The 25,776-nt window shown below is 46.7% G+C and overlaps 3 protein-coding genes across 4 annotated transcripts; all 3 read right to left on the reverse strand.

Annotated features, from left to right (window-relative positions):
- Positions 1-4,373: 4,373 nt before the first annotated feature.
- Positions 4,374-4,976, reverse strand: LOC139467950 (ATP-dependent RNA helicase glh-2-like). The gene has a single exon (XM_071249550.1). It carries the CDS (start codon positions 4,974-4,976, stop codon positions 4,374-4,376), a length of 603 nt encoding a protein of 200 aa, XP_071105651.1.
- A 1,591-nt stretch (positions 4,977-6,567) lies between these two features.
- Positions 6,568-7,850, reverse strand: LOC139469624 (uncharacterized). 2 transcript variants are annotated; one of them, XM_071251849.1, is made up of 3 exons: positions 7,381-7,850; positions 7,050-7,282; positions 6,568-6,683 (listed from the first exon to the last, which is right to left on the reverse strand). In XM_071251849.1, the coding sequence occupies exons 1-3, from the start codon at positions 7,848-7,850 to the stop codon at positions 6,673-6,675; spliced, it is 714 nt and encodes a 237-aa protein (XP_071107950.1). In that variant the 3' UTR covers positions 6,568-6,672. The 2 variants fall into 2 exon arrangements, with proteins under 2 accessions (XP_071107950.1, XP_071107949.1); XM_071251848.1 differs by having other exon boundaries at positions 6,568-7,282.
- A 503-nt stretch (positions 7,851-8,353) lies between these two features.
- On the reverse strand, positions 8,354-12,601 carry LOC139467791 (uncharacterized). Its single transcript, XM_071249298.1, has 3 exons — positions 9,599-12,601; positions 8,881-9,316; positions 8,354-8,709 (listed from the first exon to the last, which is right to left on the reverse strand). The coding sequence occupies exons 1-3, from the start codon at positions 12,599-12,601 to the stop codon at positions 8,354-8,356; spliced, it is 3,795 nt and encodes a 1,264-aa protein (XP_071105399.1).
- Between the last annotated feature and the right edge of the window lie 13,175 nt (positions 12,602-25,776).

Raw genomic sequence — 25,776 nt, forward strand, 5'->3', positions numbered from 1 at the left:
GATTGGTTTGAGGTTAGATCACTTTACACAGACATTTGACTATACAATACCCACTTTCTGTAGGAAAAGGGCACATAGCTGTTTTCAGTAAAACAGGGCCTGGGGTCTTGTTTTAGAAAATATTGCTCACCCCACCCCCCTCAACCCCGTCAATAAGATGGTTGTTCCCATAGTCCCATTCAAACCAGCAAGCACGTGCCCAGGGACTATTAGGATATTCAGGGACAAGCAACTGAAAGTGTGTAGATTGACGTAGTCTCGTGATGCTCATGCATGTTGCCAAGTCACCAGCCCTTGAAACAATGGGGAGCCGTCACCAACCTCCATGCAACGACGCTCTGGCTGGACATGTCGAACGTGCTCTACTCGAGTATCAGGCCTTGCACCTTTCATGGGACATCAGCCAGACAGTGGAAATCAACATGTGTTAAAACATCTCACACTTAATGTTTTACAAATAACATCATTTGCAGTTGATCGTTCTTGATCATTATCCATGTTTCAACGTCCATTGTCCAAAGGCTATCGTAAAATTCAGTCAGTATTGTTAGAATAGCTGTACTTTCCATGCTTTTCCTAACCGGCGTGCATAACACATTAGTAAACTTTATTATCAGTGGTACGGATTTCATTAAAGCAAATTTTCAGAAATAACCAGATTGATACTAACTTTTATATTTGATTTGACAGGGATCCCTACAAGTAAGTACTTTAACTTACAAGGGGACGGTGGGGTAACCCATGGGATATAACATTCGCTCGGCAAGCCGAAGATCGGTTCGATTCCCCTCATTGGTGGACCGCCTACGTGGTCTTGTGGTTGGTTGGCTGGTTGTTTAACGCCGCACTCAGCAATATTAAAGCTATATGACAGCAGTTTTCTACCCTGGATATTACTGGTCAGTGTTGTGGTAAAACGTCTGTCCGGGGAGCCAAAGGTCGTGATTACTATCCCCGGCGGCGTCATACCAAAAGACGTTAAAAGATGGTACATGATGTTACCATGGCGCTCGGCATTCAGGGGCTAAAACAGTGTCTAGCACGATAAAATCGGCATTAGTACAGACCATTACAAGCAAGCAAGCAAGCGCGCACACACACACACACACACACACACACACACACACACGTGCAAGGACGTCGCTTTCTTAGTGCAATAATCTTGAACGCGACGTTAAGCCCCTTTTCACATTACCTCCTCTTTATTTGATTCATTTTCAATACAATAACTTTTAAAAATATCGATTTTTGAGTAGAAAGTCTGATCTTGTGAGATGTATTGAGAGATTACAGACATGTTACAGACATGGGTTTTAAATGTAAATTTGTGTTATTTATAGAGAGAATAGCGTGAATTGGTCGTTTAGCGTAATATAATCCGTGGTCGTTTAGCGTAATATAATATTGTGGCGCAGACGGTGTTATCCTGTTTAATTTGTGATAATATTTGATATGTTTCTGTGTTCAGTAAATTTTGACGTAAGTCTCCCACTTTCATTGTGAACTGTCAGCAATCTGAACAGCCAAACCAGTTGCTGCCAGAATGATGTACCACTACCGTCGCTACCACCACTACTACTAAACCACTGTTACTACGGGGGCACCGATGGCCCAGTCGTCTAAGGCGTCGCGATTCGCTGATTAGAGTTGCGTCCCTTGGGCACGCCAGAAACCTATGATTGTGGTTTCGAATCCCGGTAAGGCCAAATTATGTATCTAGGTTTGTCAGCACCATACCCGTGCTCGTGGGTTTCACCGAAGTGGTGAACGTCTGAGACCTGCATCACTTCGGGCTTTCCGCCCACATTAAGCTGACACGCCGCGATATAACTTGAATACTGTTAAAAGCGGCCAACTCACTCACTGTTTCTACGACAAACGCTACCACCAACACCACAACCACTACCTCTACACCACCGTCACCACGACTACCACCACCACCACCATTATTACTACTACTGCAACTATAACTACTACTACTACAACAAGTGACAACCACCCACCCGTGAAGATCCGGGGTAGAATAGGTCTTCAGTAACCAATGCTTGTCGTAAATGGCGACAATGCTTGTCGTTAGAGGCGACTAAGGAATCGGGTGGTCAGGCTCGCTGACTTGGTTGATGCATGTCATCGTATTCCAATTGCGTGGAACGATGGTCATGATGTCAATCACTGGATTGTCTGGTTCAGCCTCGAGTATTTACAGACCGCCGTGATATAGCTGGGCTATTGCTAAGTGCAGCGATAAACAAGAAATAAACAAAAAAACAAACATAAGACGCGTCGGCGTAATGCATGATACACAATACCACACCACACCACAACCATAAGCAAACACATAAGCACCACAATACACCATGCATACAACACATACAAACACATACACATCACACCACACATACATACATAGACACTACACACATGCACACCACAATACACCATACATACAAACCAAGCACATACACACCACACCCTACCACACCACACCCTACTGGTAAATATATTTAAAGTAAGCCGTCCCAACAACTTAAACCACAAATAAAAATTACATCACTGTCCATTGCCAATCCTCTACGCTTGTTATTCAATTTATCTCCTGAACAATTCCCATCACGGTGGAAACTAGCTGACGCAATGCCTGGGTACAAAAATGGAGATAAATCCCACCCTTCCAAAGACAGGCATATTTCACTTGTCTTGGAAAAATATTTGAAAGAATGTGTAATATATTTCTAGAAAATAAACTACTTTCCAAATATAAGTCGGGATTCATCCCAAACAATTGTAATCAACAGATGGAAATTTATCATCACATTTGTAATTCGCTTGAGGATTATAATTATTTTTGTATGTTTTGTGATATGTCTGAGGCATTCCACAGGGTATTGCACAGCGGTATATCGCCTAAACGACAACAATATGTTATTACTGGTAAATTGTCAGCTTGGTATCGTAGTTATCTGTCACATAGTTGCCAAAAAGTATTTAGAAATGGTAGATTATCAAGTAAATAATTTACCAAATCAGGGACCCCACAGTGCTGGTGCTAGTGCTAGGTATCTCTCTCTCTCTCTCTCTCTCTCTCTCTCTCTCTCTCTCTCTCTCTCTCTCTCTCTCTCTCTCTCACCCTCTCACACTCACACACCATGGAGAGTGAGTGGATGTATTATGTCATATTTCCTAATTGGTACTAATTATTGTTTGTTATTGCAGTGAACATTGCCAGAACAACATCCCCAGAAATAGAAGGTGGATCATATGATACGGGTGATTCTGACTTCTTCACTCCGGATTTGGAGTTGAGTAACACTTGATCAATCTGTCAACACAAAGTTGTACTCCTGACAAAGGCATCCACTTGGCAAGGACATACCATTGGAGGTTGGGAACACCAAGCATGAAAACTGTCCCTATACTTTGTGTTGGAGTGTCATTTGTTAACATTCCTTGCGGTCACATTCTTCATAATGGACAAGGATAATGAAACTGTATTGTTCACAGACACGGCAATAATAACGACGGCGATAACTGGATTAGTCAACGCATTGGACATTATTGAAAACATCGTCATCATCTTCATCATTGCCAAGACGCCTGCCGTGAGATGATTCTCTGGAGCTCTCATGGTAAACCATGCTGGAGCTGACGTCATTCAGGAAAGTATCATTCAGACTGTCATATTTTTGTTTGTTATTCGTCCTGGAATGGTTCAATTTGACATAAGTAGTTGTGTACTGTAGTGTGGAACCACCTCAGGATTATGGAACCGCTCAGGATTATGGAACCAAGATGGCGGCACATCCTCTGTGACGTCACTTCCGGTCACGTGACCTGCGCAGTGCATGATGGGACTCTGCGCGTGCGCCTCCAAGATGGCGTCGCTTCCGTTTCCGGTGGCGTGCGCCTCCAAGAGGGCGTGGCTTCCGTGTCCGGTGGCGCGCGCCTCCAAGAGGGCGTCGCTTCCGTGTCCGGAGTCGCGCGCCTCCAAGAGGGGCGTCGCTTCCGTGTCCGGAGGCGCGCGCCTCCAAGAGGGTGGCGCTTCCGTGTCCGGTGGCGCGCGCCTCCAGGGGTGGCGGTGGTGGAGGGAGGGAGGGAGGGAGGGAGGGAGGGTGGTGGTGATGAAGGGAGGAAGGAAAGGAGGAAAGGAGGAGGAGACGGGTTCATGGTTTGGTTTGGAGGGTCGTCAAAGCAAAGGAGGAAAGTTGTCTTTCGGGAGAGATGGGTGGCCCTGAAAAGGGCCGTTGGAAAACAAACTGGAAACTGGAAACTGAAAACGACAGGAAACGTCAGGAACACTGGAACACTGGAACACTGGAAAAACTGCAAACGATGGGACACTGGTAAAAAACAGTGGGGTAGCATGGTCCCATGCGTTAGTCACTTTGTTCAGATGATCTCTCTTCTTCATCCTCTACTTCCATCTCATCCTCGGACTGAAGGTGTCGTCGGCGCTTTGAAGCGTGCTTTCTTGAGAGGCTTCTGGCCCGTTTTCTTTTCTCTACAAGAGGTGTGATGTCCGCCCGGAGTTGTGCGAGGCATTCTTTTAGGTCGAGGACATCGACGTGCACGTCTTCGATGAGATGAACCACTTGTGTCACGGGTGTCACGGGTGTCACGGGTGCCACGGGTGTCGACGTGGACGGTGTTGCTGACGTTTTCTTTCGACTGGGTTCTGGGCAATCTGCAGCGAAATGACCCAGGGCTTGACAGTTGTAACAGTGGTCCAGGCGATGGGGAGTCTTCTTTCGACTGGGTTCTGGGCAATCTGCAGCGAAATGACCCATGGCTTCACAGTTGTAACAGGGACCCAGGTTCCGATTCTCCTGCTTCTCTTGACTGTTCATCTTCGGACAGACATAGTGACGGTGACCTTGAGTGCCACACTCGAGGCATGTCACTTCAGGGCAGTACAGGTAACTGTGACTGTCGGTCTGGCACTTCATACAACTGTATCGAGCTGGCATGATGGGTTTCATAGAATGCAGTGTGTGTGTGTGTGAGTGGCTTCGCTCTTGTTTTGTTTTTTTATAGGAGAGGTACTGACATCCTGCTTCCTGATTGGTTCCCCAGGCCGCGCCCCCGATTGGTTCGTTTCAGGGCCTGGTCTGCACCTCGGTTTTCCAAAACGGACCGACCCCTGTGTTTCTTTTCCATAGGAAATGGATTTTACCATGGGAGAGAAAGCACAACCCCGGTTCGACCATTCAGAGTCCCGCATGACCCGAGCACGGTCTCTGATTGGTCGACAACCCAGGCTTCGGATTGGTCCAATTTCGATCCGGTTTTTTTTATCGGGGTGTGCATTTCGATCCTGTTTTGTTTTTCTTCATCCTACAGACCACAGAACACGACTATGAGTTTTTAAAAAAAATTTAATCCCCTCGCTCACATGAACCAACACCACAAAACAAAAAGTCACAGGATGAGGGGACCGTCCCTGTGACTTTTGTGAACACTGGGGGTATGAACGTCTGTACACTTTGAAAAAAGAAACGTTGTCACTTGGGGTGAACAAGACACTCGACTCTTCTCTTCCGTGCTTCTTGGGACACCAAACGTCTGTATTTTTCGTTCACTTCTCCATCAGGACAAAACACACACAAGTATTCGCAGGGCACTTTGGCGTGCTTCAGATGTTCTTTCCAGGGTTGGTCTGTGGCTTCCCATTGGCGGAGTGCCACACCGCAGCAATAACAGGTCACACAGTCACCTTGTCCTGGATAGAAATAGCCAGCCATGGCCATGTCATACGGGGTCTGGGTCATCTGTTGAGGCCACGTTTTAAAAGATCTCAGACGTTCTTGAAATGAATCATAGTGAGGATGAGAAGGATGACACAGGGTGTAAGAAGGAAAAGGTCCCTCCAGAATGTCACTGAGTCGCCACGTGTCGTCCCTAAAGAGGGAACGTTTTCTCGCTTCTTGTTCTCTCGCCTTTTCAGACACCCACTCGGAATCGGTGACGACATCTCGGGAGGATGACATGACATTCATAGAACGTCTTTGCTCCATGATGACGGGGACTTCACTGAAAGAAGGTCTGAGGGTTCGCCTGCTTTTATGAAACTCTCCACCCTACTCCCTTCCACCTCCTCCTTCACCTCCTCCACCTCATCACGTGACGTCATCCTGTGTTTGGGTTGACGGACACACGGCATGATTCGTGACACGATCCATGACATGACATGGTACACGGGGAGGGGGTGTGGGGATCGATGCGTACTGGAATGACCGACACCAGGCAGCTGATCTTTCAAGCATGGCCTTTCTCTTTTATCTATTTTTATTTTAATTTTACACTTGGGTGTGCACTGACATGACAGATGCACAGACAGACAGACAGACAGACAGACGGACAGACAGACAACGTCAACGACATCTCAACTCAACCTCTACCCTCGGTTCGGCACTCTATTGGAGTTGAGATCAATCAAGACACAAAGAGTCAGTTCAATCAATCACTGTTTAATCATGAAAAAACCCAATCACAACCAGATACAATGGAAATACGAAAAGTCAATGGAGGAGGGAGTGCTTTGCATGTCCCTACAACAACCACAACCACAACAACAACAACAATAACGCGACAACGTTTTCCTCTTCCATCTTCAAGCCCATAAGAGGTGGTCCTCCCTCAACCCTGTGAGAGGTCCATCCGTTCAACACGTACAGTCTATGGTCTCCCTGAAACAGACATGACACATCACTTGATCACGGTTGCAGCTTACGTGTTGACAAGTTCTTCGAGTGAAGAGGAGGATCACCATAAGATGTGATCCTCAGCAGATGTGATAGGCATGTCATCATGTGTCATTATGCGGTCATAGGTCAACATACTACAAGTACAGTCTATGAGCTCCAGACCACAGGTATGACACATCACTTGCCCGCTGTTGCAACTGATGTATCTTAACATGTTGTTGTGTCGGCAAATACGACATCCGCGTTGTAGGGGAGTGAGTTGAGCTTCTCCATAAGGATCCAGGTCAACGTCGTTGTCATCCACATCATCATCATCATCTTCATTATCGTCGCAAACCAGGGGCGTACCTGAGGAGTAGACATGAACATCTTCCGGGGATGTTGGTGACCAAGAAGCCTCAAGCAGGGGGAGCGTGTCCAGATCCATGGAAGGGAGAGTGGCCAGCTTGAGCGCTTCATGATCCTCACGGTCACCCGTCGCCATCGTCACAGCAGGGGCATTCGGTGAATAGGTGGGCTCCCGAGGGGTTTGTTCCCACCACTGTTCTAGCACGCCCTGGACTGAACTGACATCAGGGGTCCTGTCAATCATAGGACAGAGTCCATTTATCATAGGAATAGGTCATGAATATGAATCACATCAAGAATGACTGAGACAAAGAAGAGCAAGGGTACTTACAGCTGTTCTTGAGGAGAGATCTTCAGAGATAATTTCTTCCGTGATCGTCTTTTTGCAGGCGTTGCAGGTTTCAAAAAGGATGTCCCCATCGTTTCGATGTCTGTGGTCGCTGCAGCCGTTGTTGCTGTTGCTGCTGTGGTGGTGGTGGTGGTGGTGGGTGTTGCTGCTGCTGTGGGGATCACAATGACTGTGGGCTTGCTTGTCTTTTTCTTCTGGATCTTCTTTATCGTCTTCTTCGATGTGCCTTTCTCGGGTTCAGTCAGCTTCCTCATCTTTGAACGTATCTGTTCGCACATCAGGTTGTCGCCCTTCGCACGTAACTTGGCGTACGCGTCGTCGGTCTTCATCTTTAAACACAGCAAGTCGTACACTTCACCCCACAGTTCAGCAGTCATGTCACCGTTCCCATCTCCACTGCTTCCTTGGCCACTCATGTCGCTTCGCGTCTTGTCATTCAATCGTTTCGACATGATGTTGTCCGGATGTTCTGTTCGTTGTTGTTTCTTTTCAAGTCTTCACGGAGGTGCGTCAACACTTGATGGTACTCTCTCCAAACACGTGTTTCTTCCAGATAAAACGCCAACAACCAACACAACGTGAGGAACATCAATCAGAGGGGGACGATGTGGTTGCTTGGTCCGTTCAGTGAAAAGTGATGACCGGAGAGCATCGGGCGTATTAAAAGCCACGGAGGTCCTGCTTTCTGATTGGTCCGTTCCGGTGTCTGGTCTGAGTCTCCATTTTTCCAAACTGGACCGACCCTTGTGTTTCTTTTCCATAGGGTTAGGCTTGTAGCGTGAGAGAGAAAGCACAACCTCGGTTCGACCAATCAGAGCCCACCATGGCTCGAGCACGGTCTCTGATTGGTCGACAACCCAGGCTTCGGATTGGTCCGATTTCGATCCGTTTTTTTTTTTTTTTTCTGTAAGGGGTTCATGTCGATTCAGTTTCGATCCCTTGTCATGCAAAAAAATTATAGAAAGTCGTCTCTGTACCCAAAGGGGAGCGTGTCTACAGGTAGGCCTGTGGTGTCGTCGTAGACGACACGTCGCTTGTCGTACACGGTACGATAGTCTTTTCGGGTGGGACGGGTCACGAGTGCGTTTTCGTGCCGAGGTCCTTTTCGAATGATCTGATGAGGGTAATCCAAACTGATTTTCTCTTCCTCCTCTTTCCCAGACCGTTGTCCCAGTATCAGTCCTTTCATGGTGTCAAAGTTGAGATGGCGTTGGTTTCGGTAATTCAAAGTGAACCCTCGCACTTTGCAGGTCGTGCGCGTTCCATCGGGCCTGGGGTTCATTAACTCATAGCCATAGTTTTTGGGACCTCCTGACACAAACGTCTTGATGGTGTTTCCGTCCAGTTCATCCGTAAACTCACCCAACGAATGACCCAGCTCTGGATTCGCGTCGTGGGGTCGATGAATGTAAATGACGCTGTCCGTGTCAAAGTACAAGACCCTGCGGCCCACCAGGGCAAGGGTCTCGTACAGCTTGAGACGTGCTTGGGCGGTGACCCAAGCAGCGATGGCGACATTGAAATGAGAATGAGGGGTTTGGAATTCTTTCCGCTGGGTATAGGTCACATCCACCATGTGTTCGTTGACAACGGTCACATCCTCGATGGTATTGCGGTCATCCCTCCACAAGGCAAAGTACTGTGCAGGATCGTTCATATAGACGTTCTGACTGTAGTCTACCCGTTGCCCAAACTTGCCCCAGAGCGAATTCAGTTGCATCTTGGCAATCGTGCGGCGTCCTGGATTTTTTTCGATGCGGTCCTTGTCCAACCGAATGCCTTCTTTGTCGTAGATCTCCTGGATGTAAGCGTCGTGATCCGTACATCCTTCGGGGTATCCGCTGGCTTCGAGCTTCTCCTTGAAATGTCGATCGATGTAAGTGTCAAAGAGTCCCACTTGCTGGGTGTCGGGGTCATGCTGTGCAAAGGTGTCAAAATGCCAAACGTCGTAGATCTGAAGCACCCGGTAGTCATACTTCTTCACGGCTTCCTGGAGTTCTACGGTGGCGTACGTCCCCACCCATGACCTCTCTTCGTCCGTGTGCTCGCAGGGGGAGTCTGACCGGGTATCGGCACACGTACGGCACAAAGGACAGAGCAGTTTGCCACCCGATCTGTAAGGCAGTAGCGGATGGTAGAGTCGTTTCGGGGGTAGGACACGGCATTGGATCAGGCCTTTCAGTTCAAACAACGTGTCCACAGGGGGTTGATGGAGAAGGGTCGGGTGTCCCGTGGGAAACGCTCCGATCTTACAAATGTAGGGATAAAGGGAACAAATATCAATGTACTTGATGGTTTCACCTTCTTGGGCTTCGTAGCATAATCGCGTGGCATTGGTGCGTCCTCCATAGAAGGTGTCGCGAGGGTTGAGCGGCCCGGGGACGTGACGACAGTGGGGTCCCTGCAAGAAAGCACGTAGAGCGGAGTCCTCCCGTTGCATTTTCGTAAATTCGTGCTCCCACAGGGCGACGACCCGTTTCACCTCAGGGTGTTGACTCAAGAGACTCAAGCGGTAGTGGGTGTCGGTGTAACGGGCTCCCAACGACGTGCCCAGGACGGGATGCGGTTCTCCACGTCGGGTCTTGTGACAGGTCTTGCACCCATGCCAGAAACAGCCCAGGAATTCGTAGACGGTGCCTGTCGCTGGATCGTACCCATCCACGCTGTACCGATGTTGGCCCTCTCCACAGGTGAACTCTTTTTCACCGCCATTCCTGGCGTGCTGGAGGTGCAGATGGGGGTCCCTTTCCATCAGAGAGTGGAGCCAGTGCATACAGGCCTGGGAATAGTTTCTCTTGGGTTGGTAGCCTTGAGGTGGAAGAATGGCGATGGTATTGGGTTTCAGGTCGTGTTTTCGGAAGGATTTCATGGTGAACGCAGCAGCTGTCATCACTTCCACAAAGGGATCCATGCCCACCGAGTGGATGGCGTTCTGTCGGAAGTCGGCGCATCCCCGTCTCAAAATGTCCACATCGCTCTGGCAGTAAGCTAAAAGTTCTTCTTGTAAGTCGAACAAGGCTCCTTCTTGCACTTTTTGGGTATGCCACTGGAGGAAGGCTGAGCGTTCCGCGGGAGACATGCCATCGGGATCGTACGTGACGGCTGGTGGATAGGGACCTCTGTAGGTCTGATTGACTCTCGTATTGAAAAAGTGTGGAAAGTACCCTTTCTTCGTTTCTTTCAGCCCAAAGCTCTTGGGAAAGGCTTTCAGGGGGTAAGGGATGAAATTTAAGCTGTCTTCGAAACACAGTCGTCCCAGGGTCATCTGCAAAATGTGTTGGCCATGTCGAATCTTGGTGGGGAGTGTCACCAGGAGGGGGGACAGGCCCTTCAGGATTAAGTGTAAATCATAGGATCGTGCATTGTGGGCCATCACATAAATGCGATCCTCCTTCGGGACTGTATGGCAGGAGGTGTTCTTGTTCTTTGGCTTCTTTGTATTCTCCACTTCCATGGCCTCTTCCACTTCCTCCACCTCTTCCGTCTCCTCCGCCTCCTGCTGGGGTGATGCATGCCGTTGACGTTTGGTAGCGTCCTTTCTTGAGGGGGTGCCATCCCGTTTTCTTTTTTTCCCCAGGGGGGCTGTTGTCCCCTTGCGTGTGCTGCCCTCCTCTTCCTCCGGGTTGGGCTTCTTCTTGGGTATTTCACACAACGTGGTCAACCACACACACACATCATGTCGCGTGGTGGGCCCTCGAAACACGATCTCACGGCTGGGACCATACCCTTCTTCTCTCCATGGGCAGTGTTCGAACAAGTTCTTACTCACTTCACTGATGCATCGTCCACATCCTAGTTGCACCACGCACAAATTTGGAATGTGCTCCCCCGTGTCTTGCATGCATTCAAAATCGTAGAAGACGTATTGGACGTCGTCTCGTACGTGATGTTGTTCCTCTTCCCCCTCCTTCTCCGTTTCCTCTCCCCCCTCCCCCTCCTCCTCCCCCTCCTCGTTTTCTTCACGGAGAGACGTCATGTAACAGCGATGGTCTGGGGTCATGGGTTCTCGGCACACCAAGCAGGGATGTTCTTCGTCGAAGCACTCGTGGTGAACCATGGGGGTCTCCAAGACGCGGACCAGCTGAAAACAGTTCGGGCACCTGTGAATCGATTGACAGGCGCTGGGTTTTCCCTCTGACGGTGACTGGAGATGTCGGGTGTAACACGTTGGATTGGGGAACCAACCTTGACATGTCAAGCAAGGGATCCCGAGCTCTTCCTGGGGTCCGCAATAGCTAGAGTAGAAGCAGCGGTGACAGCGGTATTCCTTGGTGCAGGGATGTTTTTCGGGATGGTCGTAACGTTTGTCGCAGCGTTCGCAGTAATGGTCAGACCCGTAAAAAGCGGACATGGAAGTGATGACATCGTAGTGCTGATCATGATGGTATAGATGCAGCACCCTGGCGTGAGGTGGAGCCTCATCACACTTGTACAACAGTCTCTGACCCACCTCTTGACTGTAGACTTTCAGTTGATAATGCAGGAGGGTCAAGGCCCGTCCCACGCGTGCGAGGTCGTCCAGCCCCCGACAGGGACCTTCAGGCAGGCCAAGGCGTCGAAACAAGGCCCGTGCCCGTAGGCCTTGAACGTCGACGCGATTCGTTCTCGTCAGTCTCACTAACTGGGCTTTCCATGCTGGGGTCAGAGGATGGGGTTTGTGGGCATAATGCTGTGCCACCACCAGGGCCCGTGCCAAACAGGATTGATCTTCGTTCTTGATCCGTACGATGCACCTTTTGCGTGTTAAAAAAGCTTCGAGTCCAATCACGTTTTTCACCCGGGGAGCACCACTGCCCGATCCTAACCTGTCGGGATCTGCGACGTGTACTAAAGTCACATCCATGGTGGCATCGATGTTCAGGTCTTTGTTGGACTGTTGGACTTTTTCCACGGCCTGCAAAATATCTGGCCCATGGAGATCTTCAAAACGTCGAAAGGGAATCCGTATGGGGGTGTTCAAAGCGGGATGATCGATACCTAGACCAATACGATCTCCCTTCTGACCTGACGTCTGTTCATAAAAGTCATCGATCACCCTGTCAAATAAAGCTGGCAGTTCCAGGGGGACGCGTTCCGGTGGTACGGTGTCCAAGTAGTCTGGGTTGAAAGTCAAACGATAGGTATGATTAGCAGTTCTTAACCGTCTGGAGCGGGTGGTATCTTTCCTCTCCAAACGATAGGGCGTACTTTGGTTGCTCGTCATGATAGCGATGTGTGTCTGATGAACGCCTGTACTCTAAGAGGGTCTGAACGTCTGATGGATGGACAACCCTTCCCCAAAACAGGATCGAAATCGGACCAATCCGAAGCCTGGATTGTCGACCAATCAGAAGACAGCCTCGACCAATCAGAACACAGCACCCGACCCGAGTTGTGCTTTCTCTCCCATGGTAAAATCCATTTCCTATGGAAAAGAAACACAGGGGTCGGGTCGTTTTGGAAAACCGAGGTGCAGGCCAGGCCCCGAAACGAACCAATCGGTGCGTTGCGTTTTGGACCAACCAGGAAGCAACCCATTTCGATCCGGTTCTTCCCCCATAAAACAAGAGTGGATTCGAATGGGTCAGTGTCACTTGTAAAATTGATGTGATAAAATCAAGAATGGCTGAAACAAAGAAGAGTGGTACGACGACGACGACGCGTGGCGAAGATGTGGGAATGGAGGGTACAGATACTCGTGGATGTTGGAGTAAGAGTCATGCCGAGGAGGCGGTGTCACTGCTCAGTCAAACGCCATCGCACTATTATCTGCGCTTTGAAAGAAGGCTCGCTTCGTTTGAGACGTGGCCCACGCAAATGTATCAGACTGCTGAAGAGATGGCTCATGCGGGCTTTGTCTACACTCAGGGTGCCGATGGTGTGTGCTGTTTCCAATGTGGTGTGCGGCTGAGACAATGGGCACCCCACGACAATCCTTGGGCGGCACATCACAAGTGGTCCCCAGACTGCGATTACCTCAAGCTAACCGGGCTGGTGAAACACCAGAAGCAACTACAACTACACTATCTCTGCGAAGAGAAACAGAGGTACACGAATGACGTAGCAGAGCCGGCTGCCTAGGAGGACGACGTTTCCCGTGTCCTGCGTTCCCGTTCAAGTTCCCGTTCAAGTTCCTGTTCATACGGCCCTTTTCAGGGCCACCCATCTCACCCAAAAGACAACTTTCTACCTTTGCTTTGCCAACCCCAACCCCAATTTGAAAACACACACACACACACACACACAGGGCACGACGTTTGCATGGCAACACACAAAGTACATGACGTTCACATCGTGACACGAAGTCCATGACGTGTGCAAACTTAACGTCACGTAGGTGTATCGATCTTTCTCTATTCATCTCAATACGACACTACTCAATACACACACACACACAGGACACCACGTTTTGCCTGACATTCCGATTGGCATGGGAGTGACACACACGTACATCACGTAGGCATTCCCACGTTCATGTCTACCGATGAAGGTCCACCTTCCTTTAGCATTCAGACGACCGTCTACCTCAAAAAAATACCTAGGCTACCCAAGAAGAAAAAAAACCGGATCGAAATCGGACCAATCCGAAGCCTGGGTTGTCGACCAATCAGAAGCGGCGCTCGGACCATGGCGGGCTCTGATTGGCCGAACCGGGGTTGTGCTTTCTCTCCCATGGTAAAATCCATTTCCAACGGAAAAGAAACACAGGGGTCGGTCCGTTTTGGAAAACCGAGGTGCTGACCAGGCCCCGGAACGAACCAATCGGAGCTGCGGCCTGGCGAACCAACCAGGAGGGAGGATGTCAGTACCTCTCCTATAAAACAACAGTGGATTCGAGTGGTTCAGTGTCACTTGTAAAATTGATTTAAAAAGAAAGCATCATCATGAGCAACAGCAACAACAACAACAGCAACAACATCAAGTCTGAAAACTGGGATTTAGAAATCGCCACAGTGAAACAACCTGTGCCCCTGTGGAAAGAAGCATCACCACCACCACCATGGTCTCCAGCATGGCAATGCGACAGATGCCAAGGGGGCCTGCCTGTGTACGCCCTTGGTACAAGGGCACGGGATGGGACTTTCGAATGTGTGTACTGCGGCACTGTGCTGAAGGACACCTACGCGCGTCGGTTAACGCACACCGGTAGGTGTCCTGTCAGACGTCAAATGAAAGTTCACCCGTGCCTTTGCACCATGGCGTGCACATGCATGTAAATATCAAAACGGCCCTTTTCAGGGCCACCCATCTCTCCCGAAAGACAACTTTCCTCCTTTGCTTTGACGACCCTCCAAACCAAACCATGAACCCGTCTCCTCCTCCTTTCCTCCTTTCCTTCCTCCCTTCATCACCACCACCCTCCCTCCCTCCCTCCCTCCCTCCCTCCACCACCGCCACCCCTGGAGGCGCGCGCCACCGGACACGGAAGCGCCACCCTCTTGGAGGCGCGCGCCTCCGGACACGGAAGCGACGCCCCTCTTGGAGGCGCGCGACTCCGGACACGGAAGCGACGCCCTCTTGGAGGCGCGCGCCACCGGACACGGAAGCCACGCCCTCTTGGAGGCGCACGCCACCGGAAACGGAAGCGACGCCATCTTGGAGGCGCACGCGCAGAGTCCCATCATGCACTGCGCAGGTCACGTGACCGGAAGTGACGTCACAGAGGATGTGCCGCCATCTTGGTTCCATAATCCTGAGCGGTTCCATAATCCTGAGGTGGTTCCACACTACAGTACACAACTACTGACATACACCTTCGACTTGCCCTACCTAGTATCAGTGGCGTGGTCTCTCACAGCGTAAGTGCCCTTTCAGTAAACCTGTACCTGGCTATATGCAGACAGCAGCAGTATAAGCGCTTAGTGATATGGAAACGGGTCTTTGCCTTCATGGCTTGTTCCTGGACCATCAACATTGCGATCGGCAGCCTGTACCATGTTGTGCCGTCAGTTTACACAGCTGACCTCAAGTCACGTTCAGATATCCTGTACATGGATATAACGCCCTCCAACTGTTGGTTCTATCTTCTGCTGGTTTTCAACATACTGCTCATCGCAAATTTCACAGCAGGGTCTTGCTACCTGTGAATTCGTTCTTTTATGAAATGTCCTACCATGTCCACCATAGGTCCTCACAACATGAATAAGCTGCAGCTTTCTCAGATGATCCCCATCATGACCATCATCTACCTCCTCACCTTCATCCCCATCTATATCATCATCTCCGCCAAGGTTCAGATACATGGTGTCAAGGCAGTTTTCTGGGTTGTTAACTCTTCCTAGTACGTCCTCAAGATGTTTCTTTACTTCAAGTTGTACAGACCTTTCAGGGAGACGGCGAGGGCTATTTGCTGCCACTCCTGTCAGAACCGTGTAGGTCCAACACAATAGTAACAAGGTGGCACTGTCCAAACTACTGGGAACAAGTGAGCTGACAGCCATTTTGAAACACAGTTAAGTCTAGTACATAGCGGAATTTAGTACCGTCTGGTGTCTCGTACCTAGCGGTGTGTAGTACCTACTGGTGTCTAGTACCTACTGGTGCCTCGTCCCTAGTGGTGTCTAGTACCTACTGGTGCCTCGTCCCTAGTGGTGTCTAGTACCTACTGGTGTCTAGTCCCTAGTGGTGTCTAGTGCCTACGTGTGCCTCATCCCTAGTGGTGTCTAGTACCTACTTGTGTCTCGTCCCTAGTGGTGTCTAGTACCTACTGGTGTCTCGTCCCTATTGTGTCTAGTACCTACTGGTGCCTCGTCACTAGTGGAGTCTAGTACCTACTGGTCCCTCGTCCCTATTGGTGTCTAGTACCTACTGGTGCCTCGTTGCTAGTAGTGTCTAGTACCTACTGGTCCCTCGTCCCTATTGGTGTCTAGTACCTACTGGTGCCTCGTCCCTATTGGTGTCTAGTACCTACTGGTCCCTCGTGTCTGGTGTCTAGTATGGTTATTACTTATTACTATTTACAAAGTTATTCGATATCGAAAGACACAAGGGTGAAATTCTTCACTCTTCAAAAAAAAAGAAACGCATAGTTACGAAATAAGGAAACGTTCATGTCGACGTCGGTATACACGTTGTCTTCTATCTCGCCGTTGAAGAAGAAAACGTGACTCATCGCTGAACCAAACGCGCCGCCAGTTCCTGAGATCCCATGCCTGTACTCTGTTGCACCACCGGACACGTGGTTGACGGTGTAGACGTCGCAAGACAGGTACAACTTTTGGTCGTCTCGCTCGAATTCCCACTTCCCTCAGACGATTCCTGATGGTTTGGTAGGAAATTCTTCGCATACCAGGCATTTGTCCTGCAGTGTTCCTTGTTGTAGCAAATCGATTCTGAAGGTGATGCAACCGGATGTACCGATCCCGAGCAGGGGTGGTCACTCTTGGTCTTCCACTTCTGGGATGATCTTGAGTCGAAGTAGTGCGGGTATATCGATCCCTTAGTCGAGATATAGTGCTTTGGTGAACGTTGAAGTGTTTTGCAACGGCAGACTGGAACTCCCCTTGCTACCAAACGTCCAATGGCGATATTTCGGTCAGCTGCAGTTAATCTTGGCATTTTTCGATCTCCGTTCACGTCAGAAAATTCGTAATGAACTGATAAATTTTGTACGGTCTTTTATAGTCAGTGTCTCTACTCTTGTTTCCCACATTTAGCACGTGCATTTTGCTGAAAACCTATTCTGAAAGCATCTTCCGTGCATCCTTTGCATTTTACTCTTACTGTCAAAATTGAATCATGTTTTTTCTACCATATCCAACCCTCCAAAGGATGTGATTGATACTTTTCAGAAAAGATGTTTTAAAATTGTATGAAAGGGAAAACCGGATAAAGTGAAAAGACAAATAATGTCTCAACCCCCAAAACATGGCGGAATTAACATGCCAGTTATAAAGGATGTGGTTGCAGCACAAAAACTTTCATGGATCAGAAGAGTATATTGTTATCACTCAAAATGGACTGAGTTAGTTGCTTGCTGTATTCCAAATAGAGAGAGGTTATTGTTGGCAGATGCCTCCTATGTTGATGCATTTATTGCTCCAAATACCATGAATGTATTTTGGAAGGATGTTTTAGAAGCTTGGGCAACATACTTGTCCAAAAAGAAACTGAAAACTTGTCATGATATTATGAGACAATCTATATGGTTTAATAATGGAATACAAATAGGAAATAGTCCAATCTTTTATAAACATTGGTCAAGCAGAGGTGTAGCCTTCATTGGGGATTTAGTGGATGACAAAGGTAAATTTGATGTATTTGATGTTTTTGTGCATATAGAATCCAAACAAATTATATAGAATATTATGGAGTTGTAAATGCAGTCAAACAATTTTGTAAGACAAAGGAATACAATATTTTCAATTCTATATCTCCTCGACCAACCATTCCACTCAACATATCACATCTTCTAAACCAAAATATGGATAGTAAAGAATTTTACAAGACTTAATCAGCACAGGAGTTTGTTAAATTCCATGGCATTGAAAAATTGGAAAGTAAATGAAATAAAACATTTAGTGAAACAAATTGGCAAGAACATATATTGATGGCAAAAAGGTGCACTCAAAGTGAGGATATTAGATGGTTTCAGTTTAAGATTATTCACTACATTCTAACAACTAACAAATATTTATATAAAATTGGATATGTTGATTCTCCTATGTGTACTTTCTGTACAAATCAACCTGAAACTATAACCCATATGTTGTATGATTGTGAACATGTAAGAAAGATTTGGGAGAGACTGTATATCTGGTTAAAATCTGTTGTGGAAGGAACCATTGATTTAAACAGATACATTTTTTGTTTGGATTTCAAGGCAAACACAACAACCCACTGAATATTGTACTTTTAATAACAAAACAAGTAATATACAGACAATGTAGGAAAGGATTAATGCCACATTTTGAACACATACAGCATGCGATAAAAAGGTATTACAATGCTACAAAAGTATTGACATTCACAAATTGTAACTATACAAAAAAAATTAGTTTTTGGTTTTCCTTCCACACTTTGTTAAAAACTGAATAGTGATACACTGATACAGTACGTGGACTTTACAGGCAAGAATTTTTTGTATGGAAAGATGTACATTTTTTGAAAACCATGTACCACAATTGTATTGTATATTTAAATGCTGTACCTGCTGAGATGAATAAAGAGGGAAAATAATAAATCCTTTGCATTTTTGCTGATAAACGTTTACAAAAAACATTTTGAGATGTGTTTGCACGCAATGCACAAGAAACATGACATGATTAACGGGAATCAAACATAAGAATTGTGTTTACGACGATTGCTGGAGAAAAAAATCTAATTTGAATTTTCAAAACAACTGCGTTCCTTTTTTTTTAAAGAGTATATATACTGACCGTCAAAAGAAACGCGAACCATAGAAACATATAGAGAATTATAGACATGTTTCTAATGTGTACCACTTAATGACAAACTAACAATCAGTCAAGTGTTACCACCGAGTGACTTTATTCTTATCACGATATGCTGCACGTTATTTCCAAACTTTGCACGCTAATTCTGCACGAGACGAATGGTGGATCCCGAGTCATGGATCTATGGCGTCACATGTGATGCGTTTATGAGCGTCGGTTCACACAACATACCAGTATGTTCGTGTGTGCATCTAACCTATCTAATAGATCTTGAATATGAGTAAGTCTTCATATATTAACCAACATGTATGGTATTCGCGTTTCTGTTGACGGTGAGTATATTTACTGAAAATATAAATTTTAGACAAAGTATAATTTTTTTTCGATGAAGTCTATCTAAAACACATAACGTAAATACAACAATAGTGTATGCAGAAAATGTTAATCGTCTGTTACATGTTTGCGAGAAAACACGCGAAAAAGTGAAAAAAACACGTGCACCACGGACAACTGCAAATGCACGTGCGGGTAAGGGTATAAAACGATTGCAACGGCAAGTCAGACATCCACAGTCATAAAACACACACAAAAGAAATGCCACAACTCACAGTCGAACAACGTGAACGAGTCTTGGGTATGGTACAGATGGGAGCCACCCACGCCCATATTGCACGAACCTTCGGTTGCTCCCGTGTTGCCGTTACCAACAGGGCGGACCGCTGACAGGCCAAGAACAGGCAGACCCAGGGTGACCACGCCCCATGATGACCGGTACTTGCGTACCTTTCACCTCCGAAATCGCCTCCTGACAGTGACGTCATCGGCGACAAATGCCTTAGGTCACAGGGTTAGTCGACAGACAGTGGCCAGGAGACTCAGGGCTCATGGAATCAGGGCTTTTAGACCATGCAGAGGACAGCTATTGACAGCGCAACATCGTCGTCTGCGATTGAGATGGGCCTGGACTTTACGACGTTGGCAACGACGTGACTGGCAGAGGGTTGTCTTCACTGACGAAAGTCGATTCTGTATGTTTAGGGCTGATGGAAGACAGCGTGTTTACCGCCGAAGGGGTGAACGAACGGCGGCGTGTTGCGTGCAGGAGGTCGTACCATATGGTGGAGGGTGTGTCATGGTTTGGGGAGGGATCTGTGGGCAGGAGAGGACACGGCTGGTCATCGTTGACGGAAACTTGACAGCTCAGCGTTACACGGATAACATTCTTCGTCCAGTTGTCCTACCATTTCTCCAAAAGCAGCCACGTGGTGTCATTTATCAGCATGACAACGCTAGAGCCCATACAGCCACAATTGTCACTAACTTCCTCGCAGCCAAAAACGTTAACGTCCTGCCGTGGCCTGCACGCTCACCCGACATGTCCCCCATAGAACATCTCTGGGACTTGATGGATCGTCGTGTTCGAAAACAACCACACTCTCCAGCCAACCGGCAAGAACTGATCTTGGCCCTCCAAGAAGAATGGCGTCAAATCCCACGTGACCTCATCAGACGACTGACTTTTTCTGTGTGTCGAAGAGTTTTTGCGTGTATTGAGGCATTTGGTGGTCACACACGCTACTTATGATTTGTTATTGAACGTGAGCGATTGTCATGTTCAGTGTTGCTTATGTTGATAAATTGATCTTCTCAATACACTTTACTTCATGCATGTATGTTTTGTTGTTTTTGAGCAAGAGTGATTTCAAACTCTTGTAAATTTTCTTTTGGACGTCAGTTTATATTACATGTCCCAGTCAATGAAAGTATCAGTCATTTCACAAATTGACTGAAACATCAGGTAGAATGTTTGACACATTGACTTTAACTTGTTATTGCACTTCTCTTCTCAGCCTCTAAAAGTCACCAAAATGGAGAATATGTTATCTTTGAGAATGTATTTTTGACGGTTTGACTTCTTTTCAGCGAACAGATGCAACTTTTACTTCTCCCAAAAATAGAAAATTATCTTGTCATTTTACGAACTGACTGATTTTACACATTGACTGTAACATAGATAAAATATAACTCATTGGGTGATGGATTTTCAACAAAACAAAAACTATCCCCGAACGCAAATTGTTCACCGTATTCCGACATTTGCGTTGTACACTAGGGTGATGGATGGCGAAGGGTATTTCGGATATGTATCATATATAAACACTGGGCAGTATCCAAACTATAACATGAACATTGTTTGCATAATTATATTGCATAAATTATGAGGTCGTGTCGAGCTGGTAAGTGTGATACACACCCGGAAGTTGATACTTTTTTCTGTGAGCGAGCATACTATCGTCAGTGTTGAATTAAACAGGAAGTATCTGATGGCTTGGTATATCAATCATGACTGGCAAAGCTGAAGGCTCGACGACTGATAGCAATATTTCTAGCTGTAGACCTCGATAAATACACTCAAGTCCATATGAAACTTAACACATGAAATATTAATCAGGAGATCGAAACTCGCACATATTATAACGCTACCTCATGCATAAAAAAATGTGTTTTTGTTGTCGGGATAAATGCAACTGGGATATGATGACATGCATCAAAGAAGTCAGCGAGCCTGATCACCTGATCCCGTTAGTCGCCTCTTACGACAAGCATAGTCGCCTCTTACGACGAGCACGGGTTGCATAAACAATTGACCAAACACAACATCAATTTCAACTCTACATTTGCAACATACGGTCTTAGCTTATCATACAGTCCCCAAATTCGTAATATCACGTGTTTTGCTACCTACAAATACAGCACGTGCAGTTTGGCTACAATAACCTAAAACTACAGTATAAACATAAATAGGAACCAGCCCCTAAACGTGTACGCAAGGGACGTAATTCCAAATTAACATATGATGTTTTAGTTTCAACAAATCAGGAAATCACTGGAGTTTCTGGTCCATCATTTGTTGTCGAATTTGTTTACAGGCCGCCGTCGCTTGGAAAGAAGTGCTACTGTACGGTGCTAAGCAAACACTTACCTTTTCATGCTTTGTTTGTTTGTTTATTTGTTGTTTAACGCAGCACTCAGCAATATTCCAGCTATATGACGGCGGTCTGTAAATAATCGAGTCTGGACTAGACAATCTAGTGAGCATCGGTCCATGCATTTGGTATACGAGGCATGCATCAACCATGTCAGCGAGCCTGACCACCCGTCGCCTCTTACGACAAGCATAGTCGCCTTTTACGGCTGGCATGGGTCGCTGAAGACCTATTCTTCCCCGGATCTTCACGGGTCTATCCTCTTATGCGCTCGGACCGCCTCCGTGGTCTAGTGGTAGAGCGTCCGCCCGGAGAGCGGAAGGTCCGGGGTTCGATCCCCGGCCACGTCATACCAAAAGACGTTAAAAGATCGTACTTGTTGTTACCCTGTCTGGCGCTCGGCATTAAGGGGCTAAAACAAGGACTGGTCGGCTCAGAGTCAGTATACTGTGTTTGAGTTGGGTATTCATGTTAAACTGCCGCATGGTATCCTAGTGTGCTAGCACTATAAATCGGCATCAGTCTGGACTAGCACAAGTAGCCACACACACACACACACACACGTGCATGCACGTCGCTATATAAGTGCAATAATCTTGGACGCGACGTTAAACCCCATTTCACCTCACCACTTATGCGCTCGTCACGCCGAAGACCCGGGTTCTATTCCCGACATGGGTACAATGTGTGAAGCCCATTTCTGGTGTCCGCCGCCGTGATATTTTTTGAATATTGCTAAAAGCGGCGTAAAACCATACTCACTCACTTTTTATGCATCTTGTGTGCGTGGCAGGAGGTACCGGGCCGTGGACATGCTTACCCTTTACCCGAATATCTGGGGTCATCACTGATTCTCACTCATCCATTCAAAACTGTCACCGCTATTTTCCCTTTTACCCCCCATTCAATCAATTAGTCGGTTATTCTCTCGCGTGGGGGGCGGTCAGGTAGCCTAGTGGTTAAAGCGTTCGCTCGTCACGCCGAAGACCCGGGTTCGATTCCCGACATGGCTACAATGTGTGAAGCCCATTTCTGGTATCCCCCGCTGTGATATTGCTGGAATATTGCTAAAAGCGGCGTTAAACCATACTCACTCACTCACTCTCGGGCGGACGTTTCATATCTAGGTGTTTGTCTACAAGCTACACAAGTCATTTATACCACAATTTTGTCATCATCAAATCGATTCCTATTGTTGCAGTCGATAATAAATCTTATGACCTTCACGTGCAAGTCGTTTCTTACATGTTATTAGCTTACAGTTAACTTTGCACAAAACATTACTTTAATTACTTTATACGAAACAAAACTATTCAGAAATATGCGCATCTTTTATCACCATGCGTCTTAGATATTCACTAAATTATCAAACTCTGTATTTGCTTATAACCCGACTACAAAGTAGCAAAAATAATTGCGTTGAAACAAAGTAATTAAGTTTTAAGGCATTAATTAATTATGTTGTGGCATCTGCTGTTGACGTGTTATGTTCAGCACATATTTTCAGACATTAATTACGCGGAACGTGCGCTGCTGAGTATATTCAGAATACAACACTCATTCTCGTTACAGACCATTTTTACGAAACGAGTGGACTTTCTAGTGTATCGGTAGGCCATATTCCAGAGAAAGTTCGCGGGTTTTGTAAATATAGTAACTAACGAGATTGAGTGTGGTATTATATTTATTACCCCCCTTAAATATGTATGTAAGTGTAAATACATAACTTTCGTTCGTCAACAGACCAAACCGAAACCGGTTGCAAAATCTGGTTGTGCACGAATGTTCATATATACATGTACTGTTTGAATGCCCAAATATGGGCATTGTTGACATTTCTAAGCATACGCATTAACAAAATGTTCCTGCTAAAACTGATGGCAATTCAAGCGCATTGTTCCTGGTACGCAGGGCAGCTTAAAAAGTCAATTAGCGCCGAAATTTGAATTTCGGAAAAATAATCGGTCACTTACACCGCATGGATCCCGGCTGTGCATCCAAATAATTTGGTTTCCTCGGTCTATCATTTGAATTAATACATGTCTGTACAAATTTGCAGAATGATAACAGGGTTTTGGGGCGGGACGAGGCACCATAGATAGATAGATAGATAGATAGATAGGTAGATAGATAGATAGATAGATAGATAGATAGATAGATAGATAGATAGATAGATAGATAGATAGATAGATAGATAGATAGATAGATAGATAGGTTAGCAGAAAATTGGGCGGGACGAGGTACCATACATAAATAGATAGATAGATAGATAGATAGATAGATAGATACTGCTACTATAATCGGGTACACTGTATAGGGTGTCACAGGTTGCCAAGGTGGTATAACGCCGCAGTCAGCAATATTTGAACAATATGACGGTGGCCGGTAACTAATCAAGTCTGTGCCAGACAAACCAGTGATTGATATTGAGAGGGATACGATGACACACAATCAACCACAATACCGAGCCTGATACTCCGGTCATAGTCACCTCTTACGACCAGAATTGGTTGTTGGGGCCTATTCTAACCCGGAATCACAGCAGCTGCAATGAAATGTATATGAGATACCTGCAAGTGGAGTAGACCCGTGAAGATCTGGGGTAGAATAGGTCTTCAGCAACCGATTCTGGCCGTAAAAGGCGACTATGCTTGTCGTAAGAGGCGACTGACGGGATCGGGTGGTCAGGCTCGCTGACTTGGTTGATGCATATCATCGTATCCCAATTGCGTGGATCGATGCTCATGATGTCAATCACAGGATTATCTGGTCAAGACTCGATTATTTACAGACCGCCGTCATGTAGCTGGAATACAGTAAACTACGAATCACGTGCATCATCTGTAGAGAAGGACTACGTTGACAGAAAATGTGGAATCGACGAGGTTCTTGAAAACGATCTTGGAACCCTTCGGATTTCAATCAGGAATCGCTGTTGAGGAATCGTTGTTGATGAAAAAAAATATTCTTCAAAATCTCTCAATTATACTCAGTGTATGTATTCATAAATTTTATTACAAAAATATTCTTATTGTGAAAAGTAATTGCTTTGGGAATCTCACTGATATTTCGTTTTCCACGTATTGCATCATTTTTGTACTCTGAGGTAGTACACGACCATTGCAGGTCAAGGGCAACAGAAAATCAGAAAGGTCATTGTGACGAGATAACAAAAGTAATTCAGTCTGTATCGAAGTGTTTTTGGCGTGCGTCGTAAAAGAATTCGCCGCGATTCGCTGTGCAGAGATGCGTCCCTTGGGCACGCCAGAAACCTATGATGTGGGTTCAAATCCCTGTTCGCCCCGATTATGTTTCTAGGTTTGTCAGCACCATGCCCGTGCTCGTGGGTTTCACCGAAGTGGTTAACGTCTGAGACCTGCATCACTTGGGGCTTTCCTCCCACATTAAGTTGACACGCCGTTATATGACTGGAATACTGTTAAAAGTGACGTTAAACCCAACTCAGTCACTCACTGATGTATTGTAAGTATGTCAATAGTTCATTGCTAGATTGACGTTATCAGAAAATCAGTGAGTGAGCTGGGTTTAACGCCGCTTTGAACAATCTTCCAGTCAAATCATGTCAGTTGAATGTGGGAGGAAAGCCCGAAGTCTTGCAGACGTTCACCACTGACAAACATAGAAACATTATAAGAGTCCCGTTCCAAAAGCGATCCAACGCTACGAATATCGTAAGTCTATGTTGAAGTATGGGAGTTACGACCACATCAGCGTTAAGATCGCTTTGTGGGACCAGACCCAGGGTGAAACGAGATTCGAACTAATGATCATAGGTTTCTTGCGTGCCAAAGGGACGCAACCCTGCACAGTAAATTACGGCGCCTTAGACGACAGGACCACCCGTGCCCACCAGTTAAGTAAAAGCCATGAATCATATTTGCTAGGTCTGCTATTTTGACCATATACCCAAAACCGCACCCCTCCGTCCCCTCCCCACCTCTGACGCCTTCTTGTTAATGTAATCCCAAGCCCGGGTGTCACCTGCTCCTCTGATT

The sequence above is a fragment of the Haliotis cracherodii genome, unplaced genomic scaffold, assembly GCF_022045235.1.
Source record: "Haliotis cracherodii isolate W230 unplaced genomic scaffold, xgHalCrac1.p SCAF_2, whole genome shotgun sequence".
Taxonomy (NCBI): domain Eukaryota; kingdom Metazoa; phylum Mollusca; class Gastropoda; order Lepetellida; family Haliotidae; genus Haliotis; species Haliotis cracherodii.

What these genes read in the sequence shown, in the direction of transcription:
- LOC139467950 (XM_071249550.1), bottom strand. Translation starts at nt 4,976, where the DNA reads ATGAAACCCATCATGCCAGCTCGATACAGTTGTATGAAGTGCCAGACC.
- LOC139469624 (XM_071251848.1), bottom strand. Translation starts at nt 7,850, where the DNA reads ATGTCGAAACGATTGAATGACAAGACGCGAAGCGACATGAGTGGCCAA. An exon ending in ATCTCTCCTCAAGAACAGCT is followed by an intron (nt 7,283 to 7,380) that starts GTAAGTACCCTT and finishes TATGATTGACAG; the next exon opens with GACCCCTGATGTCAGTTCAG.
- LOC139467791 (XM_071249298.1), bottom strand. Translation starts at nt 12,601, where the DNA reads ATGACGAGCAACCAAAGTACGCCCTATCGTTTGGAGAGGAAAGATACC. An exon ending in CCCTTCTCCATCAACCCCCT is followed by an intron (nt 9,317 to 9,598) that starts GTGGACACGTTG and finishes ACCTTTGCACAG; the next exon opens with CATGACCCCGACACCCAGCA. An exon ending in TTGGGTCACCGCCCAAGCAC is followed by an intron (nt 8,710 to 8,880) that starts GTCTCAAGCTGT and finishes CGTTTGTGTCAG; the next exon opens with GAGGTCCCAAAAACTATGGC.